At 48.2% G+C, this 21,745-nt stretch overlaps 1 protein-coding gene and 1 long non-coding RNA gene across 6 annotated transcripts in view; one reads left to right on the top strand and one right to left on the bottom strand.

The window, feature by feature from the left end:
• Positions 1-6,438: 6,438 nt before the first annotated feature.
• LOC119246490 (melanoma-associated antigen 10-like) lies at positions 6,439-11,954 on the bottom strand. Of its 5 annotated transcripts, none has more exons than XM_037512852.2 (4): positions 11,935-11,954; positions 10,560-10,668; positions 9,501-9,589; positions 6,439-9,241 (listed from the first exon to the last, which is right to left on the bottom strand). In XM_037512852.2, exon 4 carries the CDS (start codon positions 9,180-9,182, stop codon positions 7,299-7,301), a length of 1,884 nt encoding a protein of 627 aa, XP_037368749.1. In that variant the 5' UTR covers positions 9,183-9,241; positions 9,501-9,589; positions 10,560-10,668; positions 11,935-11,954; the 3' UTR covers positions 6,439-7,298. The 5 variants fall into 5 exon arrangements, with proteins under 5 accessions (XP_037368749.1, XP_037368751.1, XP_054551880.1 ...); XM_037512854.2 differs by lacking the exon at positions 11,935-11,954 and adding an exon at positions 11,219-11,260; XM_054695905.1 differs by lacking the exon at positions 11,935-11,954 and adding an exon at positions 11,219-11,260 and having other exon boundaries at positions 10,586-10,668.
• A 4,812-nt stretch (positions 11,955-16,766) lies between these two features.
• LOC129145848 (uncharacterized) overlaps positions 16,767-21,745 on the top strand; it is a 44,465-nt gene continuing 39,486 nt past the window's right edge. Inside the window, exon 1 of the long non-coding RNA XR_008551951.1 lies at positions 16,767-16,958. This is a non-coding gene — a long non-coding RNA (uncharacterized LOC129145848). The remainder of the gene's footprint in view (positions 16,959-21,745) is intronic.

Below are 21,745 nucleotides of genomic sequence, written 5' to 3'. Positions count from 1 at the left end.
CAAATATAGCATTGAATGAAAATAGCTTCACACACACCCCCAAAAGGTGTGTATTTTGTGATCTCATGTCTATAAAGGAGAAAATCTAGTTTGCCCAAATTCTGCCGCTGTTCAGGAATCACAAGCGAACCTCACAGACAGTCCAACCATGAGAAGAAGCCTGATACTCTGTAAAATCATAACTTTCCTTACCGTTTGAGAGTTGGCGTGGCAAGGACATCAGAGGACAAAATTTGAGAGGATGACAATGCCCTCCAAGGAGAGAGAGGACGGGTGAAGACTCTTACCTTCTGCAGCAGCAGAAGTCGCCGAGAAGCAGGGGCATGGAAGCCGTGAGCGGCACAGCCCGCCCGGGCACAGGTGAAGGCGCCTCGCCAGTGGAAGGTGCTGACGCTGATACCAACCACGGAAGCCAAACCTGGGCCAACGACTGCTGCTGCTAAACTGACCCCTCTCGTGCCCTCCTCCCCACCACCTGCACAGTGACAGCCAGCAGGAGTAGCATGCCAACTTTTGGGCATAAATACAATTTACCCACCCGCCTTTACTGCTCTACAAATGATGCTTGGTATTCAATAAAAATTATAAACCATGTAAAAAATCAAGGAAACCCATTTCCAAGAGAAAAAGCAATAACCAGATCTGGATCCAGGATAACCTAGATGTTGGCTTTATAAGACAGAACCATGATTAAAATATTTGAGAATTGTGATTAAAAAGAATTAAAAGAATCTACAGGAAAGACTGGATAATATGTATGAAGTAATCGGCAATTTCAGCGAAGAGATCTAGACCGTAAGAAACAATCAAATGAAATGCTAGAATTAAAACTCAATAGGCTTATCAACAGACTAAATACAGTAGAAGAAGAAAGATTAAACTTGAAATAAGTTAATAGAAATTATTCAAAGAGAAGAAAAGGAGCGAAAAAAGAGCAGAGCATCCAAGAATGGTGGGACAATAACAGATGATCTAGAGTGCATGTTATTGGCGTTTTAGCATAAGACAAAACAGCAATGAGCAAAATATTTATATTGTTGAATAAAGGGGAAAATGCCAATCCAGATTTTTCTATCTGTGCTCTTCACTTCCATGCGTAGGCCCCTGCTTCTACTGGCTCTCCTAGCCCACTGGCACGGCAATCGATGTCAAGAGCACAGCACCTCTCGAATCGTCCACCCAACACTCAGGACCCCAGCTTCATCATGGTTAAAATAGACCACCCAGATGGATAGGACATTGGCACAGGTGTGTTGGTGGGGGTGAGTGAAGCATGTGTCCATATGGAGGGTGAAAATGTGCCCCCTAAGTTATGCAGCCATGTAAATGACAATGAAATTTGACAAATTAATGACATTTAACAAAATAATGAAATTTGAGGAAAAATTCCAAAGCAAATAAAACACTTTGTGTCATGAGAGCATTTTAATCTGTTTAAAACCCTATTAAGCCTGGGTGCGTCACAAAAACTGAACCCAAAATTCACTCACTGCAAGCACATCTGGCACATGAGCCAACATACACCCTCGGTAAAGAAACCAACATCGAGAAATTAGGAAAAACGCAAGTTATCCAGAGTCTACTCCCTAAACATAGTATAATCAAACTAGGAATTAAGTAACAGAAGGACCAAAGGAAAAATCTCTAAGCATTTGGAGGTTATACAATGTCTTCTTCCTTTTTTTCTTTTTTTTAAATGTTCTTTTTTTTAATTTTATTTTCGATATTTTTACATCATTTTTCATTTTTGCATGATGTATGTATGCATTTTCATCTTGGTTATAGTTCCCATAAAATTCCCACCCCCCTTGTTTTGATCCTACTCCGTCCTTCCCCTTCCCCCCTCCCCTGTAGTATGTCTCTGGTTTATAGTTGCTTGTTGATTTTGATTTTTACTTTATTATAAATACAGGAAAGGCTGGATAATATGTATGAAGGAATTTCCTGGTCCCTTATTTAGGTTTTCTAAATCTCTGCTATGAGTGAGACCATCCGGTATTTTTCTTTTTCTTTCTGGCTTATTTCGCTGATCATGATCCCTTCCAGCTCCATCCATGTTGCTGCAAATGCATACTAAGGAAAAAGTGATAATATACAAAAATAGGGAACAATTATTTGTTAAATATAAAACTGGTTAGATATAAAACAGGGTTGGTAAAAAAAGGTGTTGGTAAATATATTGGTGTTTATGTTTTCCATTTTATCCGGTTTTTGACAATGTGAACCTATAATTTTAAAAGGGAAAAATAAAAATATTATGAGACTGTTCCATTGAAAATAAATAAACATGTGCATACATTTGATAACTGACATTGTATAGAAATATTTTTGGATGAAAATGACTTGATAAATTTCTGGGATTGATGAGTTTCAAAAGGGACAAAGAACAGATGATACATTGGTAAGAAAATTCCTGAAAAATAAGAATAACACAGTGTTCAGTTTGTGACAGATAAGCACGTGTTAACAGAGAAGGGATGTGTTGACTAATAGTTCATTAAAGAAAGTGTGGGTCATTGCTAGGAAAATACTGTATCATATTTATGAAAATCAGTGTTTGAAAAAAATTGCATTTTCACTCATGACTGGAAATTAATGGCATTAATGACTGCAAAAGTTTTTTAAAAAACAGTGTTTATTATGAGCTTTTACAAGAGATAAACAAGCTTTGCCGAGAGGCATATTAATACCACTTGGAATAATGAAAATCATCATATTTCTTCCTGCCAATATTGCCTACCTGCAATCCTTCCTATAAATATTGGCTCCAATCATGTCATTGAGAATATAACTTCAACATAAATATGATTTTCCCTTTTAAAATTTGTTGGTTTTGGGCCTCCCTGAGGGCCGAGGAGTTAAGTCTCAGCTCTATCACCTAGATGGCCAGGAAGCTGACCCGCAGGGCGCAGCAGACCTCTCCTGTCTCCCCACTGCTCTCCTCAGCAATGGATTTCAGTAGATCTGCCTGTTCTGCTCCCCACTTTCTCTCTGGGAAATTTTCTCACCCCCCACCTCTGACCTAACACCCCAGCTCTTCTATGCATAAATAAAACATATTATAAAACATGTTGCTTTTACTGGAGGGATGGTTTTGGAAACAAGATACAGTCGCACCTGTAAGGCATTGTATTTGAAAGTCTGTGAGAGTACGTGAACACACACAACCTGCTAATTGGAATTCAGCATTGTTTTTTTTTTCCCCGATTACATAACTAGCAAGCTTGCCAGGGGCTGAAAAGAATCCAGCCTGAGATTGATCAATATTGCAAACAAAATAACTAGGGAATGAGTGTTTGTTTTGGGAAGTCTAAATCATATTTAAAAATATTTAAAGTATCTTATTTATAAATTATAATGATGGTTCTTATGTGCCTTAGGAGTGTTAGAAATGTCGAAAGCATAAATAAGAGAATAAAAAAATCACATATTTCCATAAGAAAAGAAAACCATTGTTGCTTTTGTGTCTGTCTGTCTGTGTTAACATCCAGGTGTGCTCCATGGTCTCAATCTGGTTTTAATTTGACTAAATAGGAGTACCGGGACATTTGTCATATGGAATAATTCAGGGCTTATATTTGGGTTATAGGACTTCGGATTCTGGCCTTGATTTACACACCTGCCTAAGTCAGCTGCAAATAAGACAGAGGATGTGGTTTTCAATGTGCTGGCCATCAGGCGAAGAGGAACAGTGTTCGCTGAGATGAGTAGTATGACCCCCAAGACTACCCAAGCTTGCTGCAGAGTGAAAGATCGCAGGTCAGCAGAGCACTGTCCACAGGAAGGAGTCTGGGAGGTTGCTGGCAGCTTTCCTGTGTTTGACTGTTCTGAGATCCAGTGGATGTGGCCAACTGATGGACTTTTTGTGCCCAGGACCCAGGGACCACGTGAGTCCTCACACCGGGCAGGTGTGAGCGTGGTGTGAGTAGAGGACCATTGGTAACATCACTCCAAATTCCTCTTCTCCACTCCCTTCTCTGTTGAGTAAGAAGCTCGAATGGGGACCCCTTCCCGTGTGCTCTTCAGGGGGGTTTCGGGGTGGGGGGTTAGGCTGCACAGCTTTAATAGGCTCCCGCAGAGGATTTGTACTTGGCCTGTCTGGCTCTGGCAGAGCTTGTCCCCTCAAGCCTCCAGATGCCCCTCAGGGGCTGGGGGTTGCCCACTCTCCCTTCCTGGCTCCTGACCCAACCCTTGCTTCTCAGAGTAAAAGGGAACGATCTTATTGACATATCAGAATTTCAGAATTTTAAATCATGCCCAGAGGAATCCTTTTACTCAGAATATCGCTGCATAAATCCAGCTTCACCTGGGGGAGGGGCGCAGTGGGTGTTCCCTCAACCGAATCAGAAAACAGGGCAGATACAAATTAAAGCAGCAGTGAAATAATATTTTTACCCTAATTTTGACCAAATTTTTTTAAATGACCAAATATTTGTGAGCGTGAAGGAGTGCCACAAACAATAATTTTTGAGCATACAAATGGTACAGCATTTTTGGAATAAAATTTCAGCAACATTTATAAAAATTTTCAATATTCACACCCTTTCTCCACTTTAATCCAATAACCAAGTTAATATGTTAGTTGTGGTTACCTCTGAGTAGGAGCTGAAACTTTGGAGGAAATTTAATAAGAGGGAAATTACTTAGGTTTTTAAATAAGTTTTTTTGGCAATAAGAATATATGTGCTGTGCACACTATCCCTGTCACTCAAGTAGTTAAATATGCTTGAACAACCCAGTTGTTGTAAGTCAAGCTGATGTAACAGATAAAATCTGAAATTTAAATGTCAACGTACATTTTGTGTGGGGGGTGTAATTCTGACGCAGCTGGGCAGGGAATCTCGGTCATCAAGTGACCCAGTTGTCCCATCTCAACCCGGGTTGCCATGTTTGCTGGTAACTCAAGGACCAGAACGCAGAAGAGGCATACAGCCTCTCAAATGCTGGATCTGACAGACAAGTGTGTGCTTCTGCCCATGTCTCGGTGACAAGGGGTCGTCACACGACCTTTCCTAATTGCCGGGGGGGGGGTGACATGTAGTCTTTCCACGTGCCCACAAAAGGGGAGAAATACAAGACACGTGTCAGAGCATGAGCTCTCTCCCATATACTCAAGATAGTAGCGCGCCACAAAAAGCAATTACAATTTGTTAGGACAACAACCTTCCTTTCCTGGAGGAATTTCAGAGAGGGCCAAATCTGCCTTCTATTCTCCAACTTTCTTCTGATTCAGACACCTACTATGTGATAGGTGCTTTCAAACACACAATCACATGTAATTTTCAAGGGATCCTCTAAGATACCCCAGCAGAGGCTTTCCACCTTCACTCAGTAGCCTGCTCTGTACGTCCCTTTGAGAGCACCTGCATGAGCCTGTGAGCTGCCCATGTGACTGAACGCACCTGCATGTGACGTACAGGTGTTGTTAGGCATGCTCAGGATGGTCATTTTTGCTATGGGGTAGGTACATAGACAAAAAACAGTAAAATGCTGGGTAATTCTTTTTTTGTTTTTAATTAGAGTGAACACCATCTACCAAGAAACCATTTTCACCTCATGGGCGATGCATGTTTGGGGGAATACAGCCTCTGGAGATGTTTGCTCTCTGGTAATGTCCCTGGTCATTCCTCATCTATCACTTAGGAGGAAGACATAGACCTTGACTACTCATGGTAAGCTCATCCATAACACGCAGAAAATTCTCCCTCTGACAGGCTGGAGACTTAGTGGGGAGATGGGGCACATTCCCTCGCTGGATGCATGTCCTAGAACTTGAGTCCAGGACCAGCTCCCTCACTCCCAGCTGCTCTTCCACCCAAACCACCACTTTCCTTCACACACCCCCCCCCCAACCCCCTCTGAGCACTGCTTAGCGTTAGCTAAATCACATGCCGGGGACCAACTCAACACGCGCTGCTGTGGCGTCAGCTCCGGCTCTCCCAGGCCCGGGGAAGGGTGCGTGGCTGTGACTTCTGGGCCTCCCTCATGGCGATTCCCCGTTTCTCAGGAAGCCCGGGCAGGGGACGGGTCACAGCACCGGGCTCCTGGGCTGTGCAGCGCCTCTGGACCAGGGTGCGGGGCCCGGTCACGGCCCGCCCCGCCTGCAGATTCCCCCGCCGCCCTAAAGCAGCTGCCCGAGATTTTCTGTGGAGGTTTTGCTCCATCTCTAAGACACGGCATCTGAGAGCCTCCCCCTCCCCCCACATGGCGGCAGTCACCCCACATGAGGGCAGTCACCCGCCAGAGGACTGCAGGCCCCAAGGCCCCAAGCTGCCCCGGGAGGGGCCTTTACCCTGACTTCTCTCCCCCAGGGCCCCGCCCCTGCCCTCCTGACTGTCTCTCTTTTTAAAGATTTATTTATTTATTTTAAAAGATTTATTTATTTATTTATTTATTTATTTATTTATTTATTTATTTATTTATTTATACAAGCACTGGGTACAGTCAGAAGAGCGGGAGGGTGAAAGGATTCACCAGAGCCAGAGCAGGGAACAGAACAGGCAGACTGACGAAATACACTGCTGAGGGGAGCAGTGGGCACGGCAGGAGAGGTCTGTCGCGTCATGTGGGACCCTCGCCGGTGGCCAGCACTCAACCACTGCGCCACCAGGGGAGGCCCTGACTCTATCTCTTGGGGGACGTCTCACCATCTTGCGCCTATGTCTGTGGCTCCCACACCTGCCCTCTGTGGGGTGGGGTGCATTTTCTGTCCTTGTGTCGCCCTGGGACCTTCCACGTTCCTAGTGCTTCCAAGGAGCAGAGGCTCGGGGCTGGCATGGGCAGGGCTGGCCACAAGCAGGGGCTTCTTTACCACGTTCATCTCTCCCTCTTGAATGACCCGAGCAAAGCACAGACACATGTGCTCTTTACTTTTACAGAACAACATAAAGGAAAGAGACCAAGAACTAACTCTCTTCTGTTTTATTCCTCTATTTCTAGACCCCATCCATGACAGCTAAATCGTCCACATCTCCAGGAAATGACTATTCCAAGGCCTTGTTATTTTGTCACAGACTACAGATAAAATGGAAGGTTTCCCGATTTGTTTTACAAAACAGCGAAACTCTGAAACTCTATTAGCAGCAACAAACGCGTGACCAATGTCACTCATAAATGCAGGTTCGGAAGCCAGTCAGCTTTCTAGCTAAAGTAACATTTTAAAATACAGAACAAAATAACCTCAAGATAAATTTCTTAGTCACCCCTATGGAACAGGAACCCCAAGATGCTTCCCCATGGCTCAGCCTCGCTGACCCTCTGGCCGAGTTGGGCCACACCATGGAGGACCTGCTCCCCACTCACTCGGGCCAGAAGCCACTGGCCCCGGCACTGGGACTGGCGCCAGCACTGGAACTGGACCCGGCACTGGAACTGGCCCTGGCAATGGAACTGGCGCCAGCACTGGAACTCACGCCAAAACTGGGACTGGTGCCAGCACTGGAACTGACACTGGAACTCACAACACTGGAGCTGGCCTCAGCACTGGATATGGTGCCAGTGCTGGAACTCGCCCTTGCACTGGAACTGGCCATGGCACTGGGACTGGCCCTGGCACTGGGAATGGCCTCGGCACTGGAACTCACGCCAACACTGGAACTGGCCCCGGCACTGGAAATGGCGCCAGCACTGGAACTCACCCCAGCACTGGAACTGGCGCCGGCACTGGGACTGGTCCCAGCACTGGAAATGGCCCCGGCACTGGAACTCACGCCAACACTGGAACTGGCTCCTGCACTGGAACTCACGCCAACACTAGAACTGGCCCCAGCACTGGATATGGCGCCAGCACTGGATATGGCGCCAGCACTGGAACTCACCCTAGCACTGGAACTGGCCCCAACACTGGGACTGGCACCGGCACTGGGACTGGCCCCGGCACTGAGACTGACCCCGGCACTGGAACTGACGCCGGCACTGGGACTGGTGCCGGGACTGGCCCGGGCACTGGCAATGGCCCCAGCACTGGAACTAACGCCAACACTGGAACTGGCCCCGGCACTGGAACTCACCCTGGCACTGGGACTGGCGCTGGCACTGGGACTGGCACTGGGACTTGCCCCGACACTAGAACTGGTCCCGGCACTGGAAATGGCACTGGCACTGGAACTTGCCCTAGCACTGGAACTCACGCCAGCCATGCCAGCGGGGTCATCTGGGGAGCTGGTGATGCTGGTCTGAGCTTGCACTACCTGATCTCTCAAAGCCTCCTCATACCACAGTGGGAAGGATATGGGGTCACTCCCATCGACTCTGGCTAAAAACTCCAAGACTTTCATCTTGGTGGTCTCCGTGTGAGCCCTGGGGCCCCACAGGAACTCGTAGCGGGCGGGATCACTGCCGGGCACCTGCCGGTACTCCAGGTACTGCTCCTGCACCCACACTTCGGTGAGGAGCTCCCTGGGTTCCCCAAAGATGAAGTGCTCCACCCCGGCAAACACCCCCATCACCTCCAGGGCTCCCCAGATCTCCTCCTCAGGGGCACTGTTGCCTTTGATGAAGATTATGCTCAAAATAAGAACCAGGATGCCCGTCTTGGGCACGTTCTGCCCAACACACAGCATCGCGTCATAGCTGAGGCCGAGGGTGTTGACCAGGACGTAGGAGTGGTCTTGGGGGTCCACTTCCTTTACGTCAAGGCCAAAGACCAGCTGCATGCACTCGCAGGCGTGGCTGAAGATGTCAGGGAAGTGCTCCTCGTCGCCGCCGAGGATTTCCCTCAGCATCTCGGCCTGGCTGGTCGGCTCCTGGGTGCGAAACTTGAGGAGCAGGAACTGCACCAGGTCAGCCACCTTCTCATCATCAACCGCATCCTTGGAAGTGGCCGCAGCGGCCTGCATGGCCTGCGCCGAGGTGCTGGGACCCTCCTCCCCTTGGCTGGCGGCGCTCACCTCCTGGGCTGGGCTCTCCAGAGCAGAGGCCGCGGCGGCAGTGGCGGGGCAGGCGCCACGAGGGCTCTGGGACGGACTGGGTGTCCCAGGAGCACTCATCTCCTCCGGGGTGCTAGAGAAGAGAGGGTAGCACGAGGAAGAGGAGGAGGACGGGAACGAGGAGGAGCAGGTGGAGGAGGAGGACGCTTCCTCCTCCTCGGCCTCGGGAGCCTGCACACCCCCCAGGCCTTGGGCCTGGCTCTGGGACTGCTCTTCCTCAAGCAGGTAGCGCCGTCGCTTCGAAGGTCGAGGCATGACGACGCGTGTGGCCTCGGAGCAGCCGGCAGGCGTGCGGACCGACGGGTCCCACGGGCCTGGGGGAGAGAGGACACGAGCAGCCCCGGCTGAGAAGTGCTCCCTTGGCGGTCCCGAAAGGCGACTTAACGGCCTCCTGTTAGGGGTGCCCTTGGGCCTCACAGGGCGATGCCCTACCGAACAGCCCAAAGCTTCTCAGAAGTAAGGATGAGAGATGGCGCCTCCTCAGGGTGGGGCGGGGAGTGGCTGGACATGTGGGGTCCTCTTTGTTCTGAGCAGGGGGCACTCACAGATCTACATTTTGGGTGGGCACCTCACCTTGACGCCGGTGGTGTCTGGGCTTCACCTGCTGTCACCTGAGCTGCGTGCCTCAGACCACGGCCTTCACCTCCAGGGTCCTGGAGCCCCTGGGAGAAGAAAGGAAGAGGCACCTCGGGATGTAGGCAGCAAGCACATGTCTGGGCCTCCAGAGGTGACAGGAGGGATGGGCCAGGCTCTGCGAGGTCCCCCTGTTCTGGGGCGGGTGCTGCTCTCTGTGCTCACTCAGGGTTCTCACCTTTCCCCTGGCAGGGCCTGGGCCCCAGCCCTCCGCTGGCCTGACGCAACACTCTCAGATCAAGACTGCACAGCCTGAGACTAGACGGCAGGAGGTGAGGGGGCCCCACATCTGGTCACACCTGCCCAGGGCGTCCCAGAGGGGACAGCAAGATGCGGCTGAACTCTGGGAGGTCACGTGTCCTGGAATGGTTGCGTCCCCTTGGTCCCACCTTTGCTACCTGAGAGGGTCAAAAATAATTCCCTCTGGCGAGCTGGGGCCACCTTCGTTGACATGAAAATCTAAGCGTCATGAACCACCAGTGGAGGAAGGAGGGTGCGCGCTGCCACCGTGTTCCGCGTCCTCTCGTGGCTGACCGAGGTGGCAAAGCGGAGTTGGGATTCAGCCTGCGCTGCTCTGTCGGGAGGAGTCCCCTCCGTCCATACCCCGAGTCCCGAGACTCCCCCTCTGCGGCCCTGAGCTGCCTCTCTTGGGCCGGTGCCCGGCCCTCCCGCCCTGCCCCCCAGAAAGCTCAAATGGAAACGCCCTCAACACAGCGGGCGGCCATGCCTTGGAGCCTCACAGGGCCAACAAGGGCCCAGAAGGTTTATTTCTCTGGGGTGGGTGGGGGTGGAGTCTTACCTCCGGGGGCTCACCTTGGTGCCTGGCAAGGCCCACAACCCTCGCTGGGCTGACCTGAGTCGGCCCTCTCAGACTTGATTTCCCTGACACCCCCCAGGAAATGAAGGGGTGCCTCGGACTGAAAGTCCTTCCTGGGGTCTCTGCCAGAGAGGCAGGAGGGGATTTCGGTGGTCCCCCTCTGTGTTCTGGGGTGGGGATACCTTTAAGCCTCTCTCGGGGTCCTCACCCAGGCTTCTGGCAAGATCTTGGACTCCACCCTCTGTTCGGCTAATGCTGCCCCTCAGACCAGGCTCCTGGCCCCCGAGGCCCCTGAGACAGAAGCGAGGGTTACCGCAGGCCACACAAGCTCAGGGGCTCCCAAAGCAGATAGCACGGGCGGGGGGAAGACGGGCTGGCTGCGTTCTGGAGTTCAGGGTCACCCCGGCCGCCCTCAGATTCTCGCGGTAACAGGTGGCAAGGTCTGGGGAGCCCGCGCCCCCTTGCTGAGCCATCCGAGGCTCTCGCCTCCTGAGACACCCCTCCCGGCCTAACGGAGGGCGCCTTCTGGACAGCGCAGCCTGGCGCCTCCGAGCTGCAGGCGGAAGTGGGGCCGTTTCTGTGAGGCGCTTCTTCTGAAGCAGAAGCCCCGCGAATTCCTCCCTCATGGGCCACTCCCTGACTCCTGAGTGTCCTCCCTCCGCTGAGTGTCCTCTGCCGGCCTCACTCCGTGTCCGTCGGAGTAAAACCCCACCGCCTTCGGCCTCCCGAGCGCAAAGGCGAGGAGCCCCCCTCGGGGAGCTACGTCGGACGGGCTTCTGAGGGGCCTCCTCTGTTCTGGGGCTCAGGAGCCCCTCCGTCCCGGCCGAGGCGCCTTTCTTACCTTCAGGCCGGGCAGGCCCCGGACTCCGCCCCCCGTGGGCCGGAGAGGGGGCGCCGCCAGCCAGCCACGTTGCACCCCCGGGCCCGGCGGGCGGAAGTGAGGGAAGGCGACATCCGGCCGCGCCGCCGCGCGGGGCTTCCCGGCCCGGACGGCAGGGGCGGCGCGGGGCCTGGCGCGGGGCCTGCGTCCTGGAGGCTCGGTGGCCCTCGGGCCTCCCCTCGCCCGCTGGCGGGCCTGGGCGCCCCTCTGCCGTGTGACGGCAGCTCCCAGCCCAGGCCGTCCCCTCCTGGGGGCCCCGCCCCCCCACGGCTGCGGCCATGGCTCTGGCCGCGTCTTCCCGGGACCCTCCAGAGTGACCCAGGGGGCGGGGGGGGGGTGCTCAGGACCCTCTGTTCTGAGGCCCAGGGTCCCGCCTGCGCCGGCACAGGCTCCTTCCCTCGACTCCCGAGGTCCCCGGGACGCCTTTCTACTCCACCCCAGCACCCCCACCCCCGAGGCCTAGGCCCGACTGGGCGGAAAACCCCAGGCAGAAACAGGGCGCTCGGCTGACGCGCTCTCAGGGTCTCCCGGGCCAGAAGCAGGGCCGGAGCTGGGCCCTTGGGGTGTGCTGGGCCGGCGCCCCCCCTGGCCCTCACTCGGGGCCCCCTCCCTTGGCGGCGGCCCTTGAGTAAGCCTTAGCCCGGCAGGCTGCCTCCCGCCCAGCCCTGCGCACTCACCCGGGCGGGGAAGGACTGGGCCCCGGACGCTTGAGTCGGAGCTGCCACGCGGGCCAGCCGCGACCAGAGGGCAGAGGAGCGGCAGCCGTTGGAGGCGGCGCTTCCCGTCGCCAAGGCCTTGGAAACATTGTTCCAAAACGCCGAGCGCAGCATCGGGGGAGGCCCTGCTGTTTCGAGGTGCTCTGACACTGCGGTACGGAGAGCGGCGCTTGCTCTCTCAACCCGCACGCTAGTAACAAATGGCATTTCACATCTCTACTAAGTGTGCTGTGTGTGTGTCCATGAAGGGAATACGTACCCGTACACTTACTATGCGTGGGTCACCCTGATATTTCCACACCATTTTCCATTTTTTTAATCTTTTTTTTTTTTTTTAAACAGAGGCATGTTTTATTTATTTGTTTGTTTATACAAGCACTGGGTACAGTCAGAAGCGCGGGAGGGTGAGAGAATCCACCAGAGCCAGAGCGGGGAGCAGAGCAGGCAGAAGGACCGACGTACACTGCTGAGGGGAGCAGCGGGCGGCAGGAGAGGTCTGCGCGCCATGTGGGACCCTCGCCGGTGGCCGGGGAGCAGCCGGGGATCGAACCGGCGCGGCAGAGGCCGGAGGCAGCTTCGCAACCCAGTGCTCAACCGCTGCGCCACTTCAAATACTTTGAAAGGTCAGCTCTCGGGCACCTGCCCAAATTTCAGAAATAAAAGAATGCCAATGAGTCACTGAAACACTAAATTAGTAAAAGAGCTTATTGTGCACACACCGACAAGACAGAGTATTTACGAACCAGGAGCACTTGCACCGAACCTGGAATGAGGTTCGGGGTATGTTGATATTAAGCAGCTTCTGGTGAGAAGACAGTGACTATTTCTTCTTCGTAGTGATTGGTTATCAGACTTCTCTTATATTATAGAAAATTGGTTATGGTTACCTCATATCAATTTTGGTAAACAGTTTAAGTTTTGCTTATGATTTCCAGAGGCAAGAAATGACCCAGGTCAAGACAGTCTTGCAAATAAGCTAAATTAAGCTTTGCTTGTCTGGCTGAACTGGTTTAGTCTGCTCAGGGAATGTTCAAGGCTGATCTTTTGGTTTTGATTTTAAAAATTCTCACCTTTCAGCCATATGCTGAGGCTGAGACTATGACCAGGTGGTGCAGCATTGTAGGATCAGGAATGACCACTGAGCAGGCTTCCTATGATCCAGCAGACCGGGTAAAGGAGGAGTCAGAGTCCTTAGTGGCTTTTTGCAGGTCTTTTTATTGGGATTTACCTGGTACACAGCAGGTAAGGGTGCCGGGGGGCCGGGAGGCTGGCAGGCCTCCCAGCCCCCAGCAAGTCTTCACTCTATCTGGGCTCTCCGGCCTTCTCTCAGCTTCTGCTTCTCTTGCTTCTCTCTCGGCTTCTGCTGGCGTCCCCGTGATGCCCCCCCTTAAAAGCCAGTCTTAGCCCAGGTGAATCCCATCTACCTATGCCCACACCCTAGTCCAGGTGCCGCCATCAGGCATGCATTCAGGACTGCCAGGATCCATCATCTATCCTGATGGCGGGAGGGCAGAAAAGCCTGACATTTTTCCTTACCCTACAAGCATTCATTCTTGGCTGCAGGTTAATGGTCACGTCAAGGAATCAATCCGTCGGTTCCTCTCCCTGAGTCATCAGCCGGAAGGGCCAGGCAGTGCCATTGTCATTTCTATGGTTATTGTTGATTCCATGCAGCCATCAGGTCCTGATGGACGCCACTTGGTGGGAGTGACTGCCTACAATGGCTGGAAGTCCTTAGGAAGAGAGAACACATCACAGAGCTTCAGATGATGAGTAGAAGACGAACACTAGTTGGGGACTGAAAAATGTCTTGAAGCTGAGCTTCCCAAGAACCATGATTTAACTGATGAAATAGCTCATTTGAGCTATAATCAGATTCAGCTTTTACCTTCCTAAGTTATTTTTTGTATTGGATAATGTATAATTGAAGTTTGAAAACAGTTCTTTTCTGAGTTATTTACATAGGCACCACACATTGTGTTATTAATCACATATCCCCATGATTACTCGGAACAGGATGAACGTTGAGGATGTTTTATTTCTGGAGGAGGTGAGTTTCCACCTAATTTAGGCCTTTTTATGTTGTGAGCAATCATGTAACTTAACAAGAGGTATTTCTGTGGGAACAAAAGGAAATCAAAGGCTAGTAGTTTGACAGATTATAAATTCAGTTTTTACATTCAGCTGAATGGAAAGCAGCCATTCAGGAAGAGTTCTAGATTTGAGTTTGAAGCATCTCCAGATGGTGGGTAAGGATGGCAGTTACAGTCTGATGGGTTTTCCTGGGTTGCAGTTTGACTGTCTTGATGTCAGCAGGTGTTCTTTGAACTTCCTGAGTGGCCCACGAAGCAGCAGCTGTGTATACACGACGTGCGGTGACGTCTCTGAAATTTACAGGTAGATTAAACCCCAAAGACAACAGGATCAGGAAGAGAGAAAAAGATAAATGTTTTTTCAATTTTTGTTTACCAGAGTACACCTTACCAAATTATTATAAATTATAGAAAGCTGAAAAGAGAGAAAAAAGGTCCTTTAAATTTGGAAAACAAAACATTAACAGTAGTATTTACAATGAAGTCATAAATTATTCTCTTCATTAGTTCATTGAACCCCCTGTAATTAATCCTTGTTTTGCTTCATCTTGGGCGAGCAGCTTTATGAATTAGTTTTCCTTTAAAGTTTTAGAAATTCTTAACCCAGTTCAGTGTTATAGTCTTAAAGTTATCAAATATATTTGTCAAAATCTTTCCCAGGAATCTATTTGAAGATGAAGTACTTTTCAGAAACACTTTTGCAAAAGCATCACAGTAAAATAATAACTGTAAATGACAAGAGACTTAAAAATGGCCATGGTTAAAGATCCGGCAAGTTTACCATAATGCAAGTGATAAAGAAATTTGGTTATTTCTGTGCATACATTTTAAAACAACTAGAATTATGACTAATAATGATACGAAAACATATCAGATTTTTGGGAACTTCACACAATTTTTGGAACACATTAACATTTTATAAAAATAGAGCCTAAAGAAAGTTTAGCATCTGTTCTTCTTTAACAGTGCTTTCCATATAATGTAATATATCAAATATGCCTGATAAGTTTAACGGCTCTATTTTATAAGGAGAACAAATCTTTTGAGACATTCAGGGACCCTCTGGAAAACTCCCAAAGTTAGTTCAGAGGTCAGAAAACAAAACTTCATTCAAAATTCAATTTGGGGGAAGTTTGTCCAAAATATCAAAAGGTTTAAACCACTTGTTGAAATAGGACACAGTTCACTGTGAAATCCTTCTTAGTTATCCATTCAGCCATAAATTAAAAGAAATGCATTTTAAAACCATAAATTAAAAGGTTTCAGAGGCAAATACAGTTACATGCTTATAAGAAACAAACAGCTCTTTTAATAAAGGAGACTTCATTTTTTTTTTTGAAGTAATCGAAGATGTGACTGACACAATGTAAAGAACAGGAAAAATTTTTGTTAAGCTCCAGAATCTTGTTTCCAAATTAGGTTACATTAAAGGTAAATTTAAAACTTTTGTTCCTAGTTTCTTGTTAAGAACAGACCAATATTCTTTTAAAAATGTCCTTTTGATAGAGACAACCAAGTTTCTTAACGAAAGTATTTACATGCTGTAAGGATCCTTCCCTTCTAGAGCCTTGTTTGGAGTCGTTTTGCCCGTTAAAGCTTTTGCAGAGCAATCAGAGGCCACATCCCATCGTGTCTGAGAGGTTTGAGGTCTGCTCTAGACAAGGAGCCTTGAGAGGTTCCTCGGAGTGGCCTCTGTGACTCCCTGTTATCCCAGAGCTCACCCATTTTCTACAAAGGCACAGAACTCTGGAGGACGGCGGGCACGCCAGCGAGCAGCAGGAGCTTTTGAGGGAGGTGAGAACGTGCTTTAAGCCAGGTGGAGCTCATTTGGTCTTAACTGTGAGGGCCCTGTTTTTTAACAGGAGTCACATGTCTTCCCGCTTTTGAGCAGAGTCGGGTGGCTTACCAAGAAACTTCAACAAGCGAAACAGGCACACAGCAAGAAAGTCAGAACAGGGTTTGGATCCAAGAGAGATTTACCCGCCAACTGCAGCCAGTGGACTCTGAGTCCAGCCCTGTTTGCTCACTGGCCTATTTGCTCACAGGCCGTTGGAGATCTTCACCAGATTCCACTTAAGCTGCCATGATGTGTAAACAGGTCATAAATAATAGATGTAAAACCAACGAGGCATCAAAGTAGAAATTAGAAGCTTATTGTGCACACACCAACTGGGGAGACCCCCACCAAATCCTGGAGTGAGGCTCAGGGGTACGTTGCTGTAAAGCAGCTTACAACAAGGATCCTGGCAGTGACTGTTTCTTCCTCACAGTGATTGGTTATAAGATTAGAACTTTCTTAAATCATAGGAAATTGATTAGTGGTTACTTCCTATTAACTTTGGGAAGCAATTTGCTTTGCTTATGAAATCCTAAGCAAAACGCATTAGCAAGAGATGACCCAGGTCAAGTTAGTCTTGCAAAATAAGCTAAATTACTCTTTGTTTGTGTGACTAAAGTGGTTTTCTCTGCTTTCAGACTGTTCAAGGCTGTTCTGCATTTGCTTTTTGATGTTAATACCCAAAAGTGGTTTCAGGTGGTCATTAGCACGAACTCCAGGCCAGATGCTGCCACAGCGCCATCTTCCCCCGTCCCAGCGTCACCCGGCCCCGGCCCTGAGGTCTGCGGGCCGCCTCCATCTGTGCAGTCAAGTTGGGCAGAACTTTAAAAAACTTTCCTTTTGCCCATCTTGTCACCCGTCTCCCTGCAGCCGCCAGGCCCCCACCTGCCCTCTGCTCCCACTCCCCTCCCCACGCACTAGCGCCACCAGACGCCTTCGGGGGCTCCATGTTCCCTTGAGATTTGTCACCGATTTCCCTCCTGCAGTGACTGCGAGTGGATTTTGCAAGCGGAAGCCAGCAGTCTGAACCTGATGGTCATCTCAGCATCTCACAGGTAAGGCACCAAATCTCTAATTTAAGGAGACTTCCTACATTGATCATATCCTGTTTTCTGTTAATGAATATGTTTTACTGCTCTGTTGGGGACTTTCAGGAAACTCTGTCCGCAAACTTTCACATTTGCCTCAGTTAGAATCTTGTACATTCTTGTTAGTCTTCTATCAAGGTAGTTTCTGGACTTTGTTGCTATTGTGAATGGGGTATTTTCCATTAAATGTTCTAATGATTGCTTTTATGTGGCAAGGGTCTCACTCATTAGAATATTCCACATACCCATTCCTTTGAAACAGATAATATTGGATATTTTATGGATATTTTATAGATAATAGTGCTGCTGCCTGATGTTATCTGTCTTTGCCATATCCGTGTCTTACGTTGCTATCCGTGGCGCTCTGGGTTCGAGTGCAGTTTTGCCCAGTAGAGGCGAGACCACAGGTGTTTTTGTGTTGTCTACCCCCTGGCTTTAAAGGAAATTCTCCTGACATTTCACATCTAAAAGTGCTTGCTGTAGACGTCAGGAAATTGAAGTTCTGGCCTAGTGTTACTTTACTATTCTTTTACCAAATCTTAGGTTGATTCTTTTTCAAGAGCTTGTTGTGTATCCATTAATGTGAAGTGTTTTTTCTCCTCTAATTTGTCTGGGAAATTATAATTGAAAGTATTTCCTAATGAAGCACATATTTTTATTCTTCGTCCACAGCTTGTTCACTTAATTCACTGCTATACTGACTATGCTATTATTTAGAATATTTGCTAGTATGTGAGGGAGTCCGGGGTGGGGGTGGGGGGCAAGTGATCTTTTGGGGGGGGCCGGGAGGGGTCTCATCCTGTGTTCCATCACAGGCCCTTGGGGATCTTCACCAGGCACCGGCCTGGAAGAATGGGTGGAATCGTTGTCTATTTTGTGTGTACGCTTTGGAAGAGTTAATATAAGATGGTAATTTGTTTTTTCTGGACTCCTTGGTAGAACTGGTCTCCAAAACTGCTTTGATGGTGGTTTGTGTTTTGAATAGTTTTGGTTTATTTGATTAAACTTTTAAGTGGTCAAATTAATTTGGGTTCAGATTTAACAGCGTGATATATACAATAAAATGTTTTATTACAGTAATTATCAAACATCTACAACAATGAAGAGAATAGTATAATGAGCCCAGTGTCCCTGATACATGGCAGCAACAATTTTCAATACAATCTGGTTCCTGTTTTACCCTCATCTTCCCCCATCTCTCCCACTGGAATAATTTGGAGCATGTCCAACACAACGTACCCTTCTATTTCTAAATATTTCATAAGCATTTATAAAAGCTCAGGACCATTTTATGAAATATAAATCCAAAGTAATTATCTTTACTAAACGTTTAAGTTATAATCAAATGCCCAGCTTTTTTTAATGTTTACCTGGCAGACGTATACTTTTAAAAAAACGTTTCTTTGCTTTTGTTTTGCTTGCTTTGTTTCTTTATAGTATGAGAACAGAATAGGGGTGACCACTGGGTCAGGTAAAATGGGTCTGGGGGCTCCATTGGAAGGTGGTGGATGGAGCGAGTGTCCTGGTGGTGACCAAGGTGTAGGATAGACAAGTGTGAAACTTACAGAATGTTGGAAGCCAGTGTTACTTCAATACAAATCTTTAAGAATTCACTGTCTTTGAATCTGTGTTCAAATAGGAGTTAATCACCGCAATTGCCTTCGATGTACCTTAAGTCTTTTTTTTTTTTCATCTATAACTCCTCCCATTAGCTCTTTTTCCTTGCATTTTTTTTTTGAAAAAATAAATGCCTCAAATTTGCGTCCTCTCCAGTTGCCCATAGCATTGGTTTTGTTGAAGGCAACGCTTGTGGTGTCCCTTAGCACGCTCTTCAACGCTCCCTTCCTGATGCCACAAGGTACCTCCGGCTCATTTCCTGTATTTCCTGCCTTGGTCCTAGAATCAGCCATTTCTCCAGGGACCCCTCATTCCTTTTATTGGATGATGGTTTGCAGCGACCTGGACTGCAGTGCTCGTTGCTGCTGGGTTGTTACTTCCAGACCACTTGTCGGTTACTTATGGGCCAATGAGATGTGCCTCTTAACCTGCGTGCATCACATACCTATAAATACTGACATGTGCAACATGTATGGTGGCTTCAGAGTGGCCGGCCTGGACTTGTGAGAGACAGCTGTGCCCACTAGTGTACAGCACCTGTGCGTGATTCTTTCTGACTTCAGTCTTACGTTTATTTCCCAAGTTACTTAGAGCCACAAATTCCCCCTCCTACCTTTCAGGGAGGTTTTTAATCACTTCAGTGCAGCTGGAATATGCTGCCACACGCTGCATTCCATCATGCCATTTCTTGGCCTCCTAAATTAATTATTTTCACCTTTTCATACATTAAGATTTACTCTTTGTGCTTTCAAGTTCCTTTTCTCTGACAAAAGCTGGCATGTTCACACCATCAGCGTCATCCAGCGTGGCCTCACTGCGCTAATAAATCCCCTACACTTAAAGTATTTCAACTTTTCCTATGTCTGCCCTGTCCGTGATCTCCCCTTTCCAGAATGTCATAAGAGGGAATCATACCCTCTCTAACCTTCTCCAGCTGTCTTCATTAACTTAGTGATATGCGTTTAAGATTCATCCCTGTCTTTCCACACATCATGGATCATTTTTTAACTGACGAGTAGCTCTCCATTGCAAGGCTTGCACGCTTTGTCCATTCATCTCCTGAAGGCCATCTTGTTTGCTTCCCGTTGCTGGAGCTGTCAGCCTGCTGTTAGAAACATTCAGGCGCAGGTTTCTTAATGAGGCGGGTAAATAAATCCATAGGCGTATGCTTGCTGGATCTTATGGGGAGACTGTGTTCAGTTTCTTAAGAAAAGGACATACTGTTGTTCAAGGTGGATGTACCATTTTGCATTCCTTCCAGAAGTGAATGAGAATTTTTCAGATTTTATTTATTTTTACATAGAAGAGATGGGGTGTAGGCCAGAGGTCTGTGTGTGTGTGTGTGTGTGTGTGTGTGTGTGTGTGTGTGTGAGAGAGAGAGAGAGAGAGAGAGAGAGAGAGAGAGAGAGAGGATTCACCAGAGACAGAGTGGGGAGCAGAACAGGCAGATCAACCGAAGTCCACTGCTGAGGGGAGACAGGGCTTTCCACACAGGCAAATATTTCTTCATTGAACACAGCTGGATGGAGGAAATAGTATTAAGGTTATTGATCGTATCCTTAATTTTATAGTCATCACCAAGAATAATATTAGCAGAATTTTCTTGTACATTGTCCTAGAGAAGTCTATGGCAAGTGTTACAGGACATGTGGTTTTCAAAGTAAGACGCAGATGATTGAGGACGAGGAGTTGTGTGACATTCCCGGGCCGTTGTTTCCACCTGTGAGTCTTCACTTTCCTTTCCTCGCGGAGCCAGACAGTTCTTGGAATGTTGCTTCATTTTTTTTTTTTTTTTAACTTCATTCCTCTTTCTTTTTCTCTCTGGGTTCTTTCCCCATCCACAGCTCAGGTTCGCTGATTCAGTCTTTCGCCCATTCTGCCTCCTACCAGGTGTCTTTTGTGGGCGCCATTTACATTCTGCAATGCCGTTATTTTCTTATTTTTTAAAAAGATTTATTTATGCATACAAGAGCTGGGGTACAGGCCAGAGATGTGGGGGTGAGCTGATCCACCAGAGACAGAATGGGGAACAGAACAGGCAGATTGACTGAAATCCACTGCTGAGGGGAGCAGTGGGCGAGTCAGGAGAGGTCTGTTGTGCTATGTGGGTTGCTCCCTGGCCAGGGCGCGAACTCGAGTTGCAGAGGCTGCGGACAGCTTCATATTGTGGTGCTTATTAACTCCTTGCGCCACCAGGGAGGCCCTTAGTTTCTTATTTAAAGTTTTGGTGTCAGTCTTCAGCTTGCTGATTATGTTTCCCAGACTGTTTATTTGCTTTCTGAGTTTTGCATATCTCTAATCTAGTTTTCTGTGGTTTGTTTGTATTTTTCCATTTCTCTGAACTTTATCGTGGCAATCTTGAACTCTCTATTTGATAGGAAAACAGCTCTTCCCCGTCTTGGTGCTTGGGCTCGGGAGATTTGTTCTGTCTGTCGCATGGTTCTCCTGAGGACTTGCATGGGCATTTGTATTTTTCCTTCTCCCCATTACTTGCTTTTGTGTCTGTGCTCCTGGGTCTGAGTCCTCTCCCACCCTGCTTTGGGCATTGCCAGGTGGTGCTCTCGGAGGCTGAGGGTGGGGTCTAGGTGGGGCTGAGTAACTCAGTGGGGTGGGTGGGTGGGGCAGCTGGTAGGGGTCAGTGGTGCTGGGTCCGCCCCCCCAAGACTGCATGAAGCTCTGGCTTGCTCCCTGGGCAGGCAGGCACAGGTAGAATTCTATATGTCACTTTTCTTTTGTGTTCATGTCCGGTTGAATTTTATTTCTCAAGACTTGCCAGAGGTTTGTCTTATTATTTTTAAGAACTGCCTTCCTGTTTGACTTTATCTAGTTTATTTTTCGTGTTTGTGAATTTTCTATTTCATTAGTGGCTAATAGTATTTTGATTGTTTCTTTCATCCTGTATTCCTTTGGTAAATATTTTTTCTTTTTCTAGTTTCTTCAATCCAATGTTAAATTTATTAAATTTTATTGGTTTTTATTTTCTAGATAATATCTAATGAATGCATTGAAAGCTATACATTTTCTCCAAATACCATTATTTGTCTGTACCCATAGGAATCCCCATGCAGTGATTTCATTGTCTTTTATAACTGTACATTCAAATATATTCATTTTTATTTCTTCTTTACCCAGGTGCT

Source organism: Talpa occidentalis, unplaced genomic scaffold (assembly GCF_014898055.3).
Source record: "Talpa occidentalis isolate TD23 unplaced genomic scaffold, MPIMG_talOcc4v2.1 talOcc4.15, whole genome shotgun sequence".
Lineage (NCBI taxonomy): Eukaryota > Metazoa > Chordata > Mammalia > Eulipotyphla > Talpidae > Talpa > Talpa occidentalis.
This window is presented reverse-complemented; position numbering and strand designations above follow the sequence as displayed.